The sequence below is a fragment of the Corylus avellana genome, chromosome ca2, assembly GCF_901000735.1.
Source record: "Corylus avellana chromosome ca2, CavTom2PMs-1.0".
Taxonomy (NCBI): domain Eukaryota; kingdom Viridiplantae; phylum Streptophyta; class Magnoliopsida; order Fagales; family Betulaceae; genus Corylus; species Corylus avellana.
In genome coordinates, this window is record NC_081542.1 from 5,832,177 (window position 1) to 5,840,800 (window position 8,624).

General features: G+C 33.8%; 2 protein-coding genes across 3 annotated transcripts; both read left to right on the plus strand.

Annotated features, from left to right (window-relative positions):
• Positions 1–70: 70 nt before the first annotated feature.
• On the plus strand, positions 71–3,375 carry LOC132172046 (F-box/LRR-repeat protein At4g14103-like). 2 transcript variants are annotated; one of them, XM_059583477.1, is made up of 5 exons: positions 71–286; positions 662–1,190; positions 1,302–1,684; positions 2,626–2,784; positions 2,884–3,375. In XM_059583477.1, the coding sequence occupies exons 2-5, from the start codon at positions 710–712 to the stop codon at positions 3,157–3,159; spliced, it is 1,299 nt and encodes a 432-aa protein (XP_059439460.1). In that variant the 5' UTR covers positions 71–286; positions 662–709; the 3' UTR covers positions 3,160–3,375. The 2 variants fall into 2 exon arrangements, with proteins under 2 accessions (XP_059439460.1, XP_059439459.1); XM_059583476.1 differs by having other exon boundaries at positions 662–1,684.
• Positions 3,376–7,640: 4,265 nt separating this feature from the next.
• Positions 7,641–8,624, plus strand: LOC132168951 (F-box/LRR-repeat protein At4g14103-like). The gene has a single exon (XM_059580049.1). The coding sequence runs from the start codon at positions 7,641–7,643 to the stop codon at positions 8,622–8,624; it is 984 nt and encodes a 327-aa protein (XP_059436032.1).

Sequence of the window (8,624 nt, forward strand, 5' to 3'; positions counted from 1 at the left end):
AGTTTCGGCAATCAAATCAGTTGAAAGCGCCAAATATCTGATTCTTTTTTTCTCCAAACGCTGACGTTTTACTGCGTCCCTCGTGTTGTCCCATCAGCAACAGTAAAGGCTCAGGCTTTGGAGGGAACCCTGTTCCTTGTTCCCCGCCAAAAATTACATTTCATCCACCAAACCTTTTATGATTTATCCCTTCGTGATTCTTTTTGGCTTCTCTCTAACGGCCAACGGGAACGCCACTCCGCCCATGAGAAACGCTGTCGTTTAGTTCTCGCCATTGGCATGAGCGGTAACACTTTTTTTTTTATGATCCTTAATCATTCTTCCTTAGAAAATCTAAAGATTTGATTATCATGACAAGTTATTTTGATTGCTTAAACATTTCACGAAATGAGAAAATGAACTCAAGTTAGTGGCCGTTTATCAAATGGTAAGAAGTTGATGCTTTCGAATTTCTGTTCCTTTCATGATTTTGGTAATCGTTAGAAATGTAAATCAGAAATACCCAGAAAAATATTGAAGTAAATAATGGGGTGTTTTGTTTGAGGGTCTCTCAACCTGGTCAAAATTCTGAAATAGTGAAAACTTTGCATTTGCTCGTGTTTGTAGCTGATAATAATGCTCATGGGTGTTTAACTAAACGTGTGTAACTTTGCATCTCAAGGTGTTTCTACAAAGTTTCCATTACAGAAAGTATTGGATCCATCTGATTATGGAGACTAGTTGTTTAATTCAAGAACCCCAAAAGAAGCAGAAACTGAATGAAGAAGATGAGGACATTGATGGGAACAGCAAATGCTTAAGTGACTTACCTGAGGAGATTCTTCGACACATCCTTTCCTTTCTTCCAACAAAACACGCTGTTAGGACAAGCGTGCTTTCTAAAAGGTGGGAATATCTATGGGCTTCTATTCCCAATCTAGATTTTAAAAGATCCTTGCCAACATATTTTAATGGTCCAATTGAAAAGTACAAGAGTAAAAGAAGGCTTTTGATGAATTTTGTGGAAAGGGTGCTTTGTCTACGTGACTCCTATGCTATAAAACGATTCACTCTCCCTTGTGATGTGTTAGGTGATGCTGCTCGTGTTAATACCTGGATTTCTGCCGTAGTAAGGCATAATGTTCAAGAATTGAATATTTACCTTGACAAATTCAAGGGAGAATTTTCGCTGCCTTATTGCTTGTTTACTTGTAAGACATTGACAAGCTTACACCTTAATATGCCCTGTATCCTCGAGCTTCCCACTACAATTTGGTTCTCAAATCTAAAGAACTTGACTATCGAATATGTAACATTTTCAGATGAGTACTTAACCCAGCACTTATTCTCTGGTCTGCCCGTCCTTAAGAAGTTAAGTTTAACCGATTGCAGCTGGGGAGGTCTCAAGGTTGTGTGTATTTCTGCTCCCAAGCTTCATTCTCTGAGCATATGGGAATCTGAGAGGCCAGATTCGAGTTATGGGGATGGTTGTGAGGTTTTGATTTTTGCAGTCCGACTCAAAGAATTTGAATACAGTGGTGAACTGTTCATCAACTATTGCTTAAACAATTCATTCTCACTGGAAAAGGCAGAGATTACTGTTTTCTCTAATAATACATCAGCTCAAGTTGCTCATCGCATGTATAAACTTCTTATAGGGCTCTCCAACGTAAAATTACTGCAACTTTCCTGTGCGGTGGTTGAGGTATGGCTGCTTCTCTCTTTGTTAGTTCAAATCTTACTGTAACATATCAGCATAATGGTGGAAAAATTAAGCCCTCCTTCAACTGCTTGCATAAATGTAGTATGATAAAGCTAATGGCATATAAAGGAAAGTTACCATTCTATGTTTTCATGTTATTTTAGTTGTGACAGAAGTTAGACAAGCATTCTTGTGGAATGACGAGACCGAAATGTTATGACACAGAAAGAGTCTGAAATCATTTGATCAACAATTGACAGACAATATAATCATATTCATTACTTTTTAACCTTTTCTTGCAAACAACAGTCTATGTGGATTTACCCTACATCGATTGTCAAGTTAATTACTTAAGTGATGAGAACTCTTGTTTTTGTAATTTTTTATGATGCTCACAAATCAAGTAGTTGAAATTGAAATATAATCATGCAATACTTAATCAAGATATCAAAGGAGAATGTATGCTATTCATGAATTAATTCATTCCTTTTTTTCTATTTTCTTTTTTAGAAAGTAATGCGACCAAATGGGGTTTGTATTTTTATAGCATTTGGAAAACCATTGGATAACTGCTACTCTGATGGTTTCTATTTGAATGATGAAAGTTTCCATATATCGTTTATGTTCTACTCTTAGGCTGTGTTATTGATGTTAAACACAAAATTCTTCTTTTGCTTTGTAAGACTTGAACCAAAGTCTCAACCCAATCCCATCCATCCAATCTCTTACTACTAAATCCATATGATTGTACCTACATTAGTGAATGATTAGAAATTACCGATTAGATTTTTGTTTAATTCTAAGTATTATTCTAGTTGCTCATCTCTTAATTATTAATCATGCTCCACCATGATCCCATAATGCTTTTATTGCATTTGTCATTTATATTTGCTTTGTTCTTGGAAGTATTTTAATTATGTTGTATTACTTTATCCTCTTCTTAGGTTTTGATAGATGCAGCAGAACACCTACTTCATATGCCAATGTTCAATAACCTGACGGATTTGATATTATATGACGGTTATTGGTCAGTAGCTCTTGACAGTGTACTGTTGAGGATATTGCATAAATCTCCTTGTCTCGAAACTCTGAAATTTTGGAAGGTAACTTTACTAGTATTCGACGCACCGTCATGTATCTGTTCCATCTTATTGTTGATTTATCAACGTGGCTAAACCTTTTAACTTACAATGATAATTTAGGGGATCAGATTGTGGGAGAACGATGATTGGATACTAGACCCAGTGCCTCCATGTTTCTTGTCCCATGTCAAATGGATTGAAGTTGGTGATTATGATGGAGATAGGGAAGAGTTTTCTGCTGTGAAGATTTTGCTCAAGAATGCTGTTGTTTTGAATGAAATAGTTATATTTTGCTCAGTGCACTTAAGAGGGAACTTAGAAAAGCAAGAGAATCTCTACAAACAGTTGATAGAGATCCCTAAAGGGTCACGGAATTGTAAAATTGTTTTGAAATGAGCCTTTCTTGAGCTCTTATTTTTGAAAAAATCCCTTAATTCCTCTTCCTTGGAAGATTAAAAGTATGACTTGTTCTTGTTAGCCTTCTACCCTACCTAGGTAACTACTAACTTCTTGTTACAGAATATTGGTTTCTGTTATTTGTGATAATTAGTTTTGAATCCTTTAAGCTTACAAGTGTGCTAATTTTATGTGTTCAGTGTTTGTTTTTCTATTTGTGGTTGTTTTTCACTCCGATTTGGTCTTGATTCTGTGTCAATTGCAATGCTGTCTTTGATTTACATTGCTAATTCTACATATCTTTTATGGATGCATGTTTGGTAGTTCCTTTAACAATGGCAATGGGACCCATCTATGATGGGCTTATGTGTGATTCTGAAAACTATATGATTCTATCTTGACGAATTTAGATTTTTTTTTATATAAAAAAAAAAAAAAGCACAAAGAAAAAAGAAATAGATTGTACAACTAGTAATGCATATTTGCTACCACATTTGGTTGGTAGTGCATTAATTACTGAAGTTTTTATTTAAGTAAGCTAATCTGATGGTTGGTAGTGCTGGAATGTTCCAGAACTTTTGGCCACTATATTTCTATCAAACCCTTTTGATTCCCCTTCTTAGTACATAGGGCAAATGGGTGGAAGTTATCAGTCATGTATGCCACTTTGAAATAACCCTTTTTTTTTTTAATCTTTTGGGTTGTAGAAAATTGATTTACCCAGTTATTCCTTTTTACTTTTTTGGCATATTTACTTGAAAAACCGAACGTTTAATGCTAAAAGTGCAGGTTGATTGTTTGGTTTGAATTCCTATAAGCTTGAGAAAGGGTTTGAGGGTGTGTTTGAATTTCATTTGGAGTGAGTGAAAACCATTGTGGTTTTCATGTAGTATGTACTACTGGGTCCATTTTTACTTTTGATGGCAATCCGATTGCTTTACTTGAATTCCTCACCACAGCTTGTTTGTGTATGGGCATCTGACAATTTTGAGAAATATTATTGTGTACTTATTATTGTGGTTCATTTGAAATTGAGTTGTATTGGTAATAGCTAGCCATATTAGGCACTTGATCGTAATCTTGTGACGAATAAATTGTTCTTGTATTCCTTCTACATCGAACACTTCCTATTAGATAACATCTGCACTCACCCATGTCATCTTTAGTGAAGAAGTTTGAAAATCCAAGTAAGAAGCCCATTCCACAAAGTATATCTTTACACCTTGAACATCTTATATGGTCTATGAATTTACTTTTGTTTTGGAACAAGATACTCAAATTATGTCCAAAACATCACAAATACGTATTAAATCAAAATTTAATACTGATCCATCCTAAATTTAATTGTAATAAAAATGGAACAAAAGTCCCTGCTCAGAGGGATTACAAATCTTATAACTGATGTAGTGATCATCAACCCATGTAATTGTTTCAACTCGGTCATGGTTCTGCATTTCTCTAACGAAGAGAGGTTGGAGGTGTAGTGTTTCTTCATGGGCTTCTTTGTTGAGAAAAGAGATGTAACATCATATAAAGACAGAGAAGGGGCAGTTAGTTTGTTTGGTACAAGACTTCACAAGCCCTGTTGCTATTCTTTTGCTTTTCTCAAACTCCCTACTCCGACGAGCCCATTGGAACATGGGAAAGTTTCGGCGATCAAATCAGTTGGAACTTGAAAGCGCCGAATATCTGATTCTTTTTTCTCCCAATGCTGACGTTTTACTGCAATCCTCGTGTTGTCCCATCAGCAACAGTGATCTGAAGGCTCATGCTTTGGAGGGAACCCTGTTCCTCGTTCCCCGCCAAAACACGCATTTCATCCACCAAGCCTTTTATGATTTATCTCTTCGTGGTTCTTTTTTGCTTCTACATAGTTGGGCATTCAAAAGCATATGCATGCATTTATCCATGTCTATGTATGTCTGTGTAAATATCTGCATTTTTGCACGAAATTATACATTTGTTCATGTATATATATGTACTTATCTGAGAGGGGAAGCCAATGGAGATGGGCGGAACAGAGTTTGCTTGTTGCAGCGTCGAGCTTTTTGGGGGGTTTTGTAAGAAATTCAAGTGGGTTTTGCTTTTTGCTATGGATGGAGTTGGGTGTAGAAGTGATTTGTTGCCACTGTGGCTCGGTGCTCCTGGGGTTTAAAGACGTGCAACAGGTGCTCGAGTTTTAGGAAACACACAAAAAAAAATTTCAGGAATGAAAATATTAGGAAAAAAAAAAAAAAATTATTCCCTCTTATTACCAAACAATTTGTTAATTTTCTTTTCTTTTTTTTTTCTTTTTGGAACTTAACAATTTGTGAAACTTCAATTTGTGGTGCAATGTCTCTCAAATTATCATTGTGGATGCAATCGCAATATCTCTTTATTTTTCCAAAAAAATGATAAAATTACTTTTCATAAAAAAATTTAGAGAAGGTTTAAATACTCTTCAAACTATTACATGATTGATAATATCTCTCCTAAACTTTTAATTGACAATGTCTTGATAGTTTGAGAAAACATTATTAATGTCCCCCGACAAAAAAAAAATACTTTTTGTAAAATAAAAATAAAAATACTAAAACTGAAAAAAAAAAAAAAAAACTCAAGGAATGACCAAATTTTAAAAAAAAATTACAAGAAAAAAAATAAAAAATCTCGATTTTTTAAAAAAAAAATTTGAAAATTTTCGTTTTTATTTTTATTTTATAATTTTTTAAATAAAAATTCTTTCAAAAAAAATAAAAAATTTCGTTTAAAAAAATAAAACTGTTTTAAAAAACTAATTTCTTTTTAATTAAAATTTTCGTTTTTTTGAAAATAAAATTATTTTTTTTTTTTCATCTTTTTCGAATTTATAAGGATATTTTTATTTTATTGAGACATGCAAGACATTTTTATCTTTTTGCTAGTCTTGGGGGTATTAACAATGTTTTAATATTTTTTTAGAGATATTGTCACAATTAAAAATTTAGGAGAACATAATCAATTTAATGGTAGTTTGAGTGGTACGTGAACTTTACCCAAAATTTTAAAATAAAAATATTTTGAAATTTCATTTTTTATTTTTCTGATTTTGTTTGCTTTTTTTTTTTCTATATTTTTTATCGTCATTTTTTTTTCTTCATAAAAGGAGAGCATTACAACTCAATGATAATTTGGAGCAGGACATTGATACATTAAAAAGTTCAAACAAAAAAAAAATACAAATTACTTGATAACTAGAGGTGAATATATTGAGATCTTAATAAAATTGTTAATATAAAATACACTTACTTAAACTAGTTTTGAATTCTTGTCGACTAGGGTTGATAATTTTTTATACGACTTATAAACTCAATATGAAATCAATACAAAACTCTAAAAATGCTAAAATTCATATGATTTTATTTTTAAAATTTATAAACTCATGTATATATAAGTGAATTGTGTTTAGGTCAACCCAACACAATTTATTTATTGAATGGGTTATGCAAGTTGTGTTGGGTGAACCAAAGACGGTCTATTTATTAAACGGTTTAGCAAGTCGTGTTGTATGACCTACAGATTTCAATATGTAGAGCCTATTTTGACATTGTGATTTTGTAGACAAAAGGTATAATTTTAAACCAAATCGGCAAATCATATAAAATGAGTGTTTGAAATCACGTTTTTAAAAAATTATTATTTGAAAACATAAAAAAATAACTACAATTTTACCAAATATTTAATTATATTTTTAAAATCACAAACAGACCCATAACATCAAAATTAATTGAAAATTTTAATATATGTAAGTGTTATTTAATTATAAAATATAATTAAATAATTATTTAAACGGTATATATATATATATATATATATATATATGTTGAATTTGAGCTAATCAATATCAAATTGACGCGCCAACACTAATAATCAACCCTGCTCCGAATTGAAATGGTGTCTCATCTACTCTGTTTGGTAAGCGTTCCCAAGGCTCTGTTTTTAGCCCCCGACTGTCAGCATGGTGTCTCATCTCATTAAACGCAAGGACCGTAGCTGCTGAAAATTTTTCAAACCTTGAACAGTACACTAACTTGCAAATTACTCATCATATATGTGTATTTTTCTATCTTCTCTTTTCTCTGAGACTTCCATTTGTCTTTTCCCTCATCTTCCTGCACAAGTTCACTACGTCTCATTACTTTTTGCTTCCCTCCAACCGGAACACCAATCCACCCACGAGAAACAGAAACGCCGTCGTTTAGTGGTATGAAGTGCATGCTTTTGAATTTCTGTTCATTTTCTTGTTTTGGTAGTTGTTAGAAATGTAAATCAGAAAGACCCTGAAAAATAAATGAGTAAAATAGTGGGGTGTTTTGTATGAGGATATGTCAATCTGGGCAATAATATTCTGAAAATATGAAAACTTTGCATTTGCTCATGTTTGTAGCTGAAAATAATGCTCATGTGTTTAGCTGAATGTTTGTAACTTTGTATCTCAGTGCTAAAAGTATTGGATGCATATGGAGACAAGTTGTTTGATTCAAGAACCCCAAAAGAAGCAGAAACTGAATGAAGAAGATGAGGACATTAATGGAAACAGCCAATGCTTAGCTGACTTACCTGAGGAAGTTCTTCGACACATCCTCTCGCTTCTTCCAACAAGAGACGCTGCTAGGACAAGCGTATTATCTAAAAGGTGGGAATATCTATGGGCTACTATTCCCAATCTAGATTTTAGACCATCCTTGCCATCTGATTGGTGTAAGAGTAACAGAAGGCTTTTGATGAATTTTGTGGAAAGGGTGCTTTGTCTACGTGACTCCTATGCTATAAAACAATTCACTCTCAGTTGTGATGTGCTACGTGATGCTGCTCGTGTTAATACCTGGATTTCTGCCGTAGTAAGGCATAATGTTCAAGAATTGAATATTTCCCTTTACGAAATCAAGGGAGAATTTTCACTGCCTTATTGCTTGTTTACTTGTAAGACATTGACAAGCTTACACCTTCGTATGCTCTGTATCCTCAAGCTTCCCAGTACAATTTGGTTCTCAAATCTGAAGAACTTGACTATCGAAAATGTAACATTTTCAGATGAGTACTTAACTCAACAGTTTTTCTCTGGTGGTCTGCCAATCCTTGAGAAGTTGTGTTTAACCGATTGCAGCTGGGGGGCTCTCAAGGTTGTGCGTCTTTATGCCCCCAAGATTCATTCTCTGAGTATAGACGAAGATGAGTGGCCAGATTCGAGTTATGGGGATGGTTGTCAGATTATGATTTTTGCTGTCCAACTCAAAGAATTTAAATACTCTGGTGGACTGTTCAACGACTATTGCTTAAACAATTCATTTTCACTGGAAGAGGCAAAGATCGAGGCTCTCCCTGGAAAGAAATCAGCTCAAATTGCTCATCGCATGTATAAAATTCTTATAGGGCTCTCCAACATAAAATTACTGGCACTTTCCTGTTATGTGCTTGAGGTATGGCTGCTTCTCTCTTTGTAA

Coding starts and splice junctions, on each gene's coding strand:
- LOC132172046 (XM_059583476.1), top strand. CDS start 710: ATGGAGACTAGTTGTTTAATTCAAGAACCCCAAAAGAAGCAGAAACTG. Junction 1,685..2,625: donor TTTCCTGTGCGGTGGTTGAG/GTATGGCTGCTT, acceptor TCCTCTTCTTAG/GTTTTGATAGATGCAGCAGA. Junction 2,785..2,883: donor AAACTCTGAAATTTTGGAAG/GTAACTTTACTA, acceptor ATGATAATTTAG/GGGATCAGATTGTGGGAGAA.
- LOC132168951 (XM_059580049.1), top strand. CDS start 7,641: ATGGAGACAAGTTGTTTGATTCAAGAACCCCAAAAGAAGCAGAAACTG.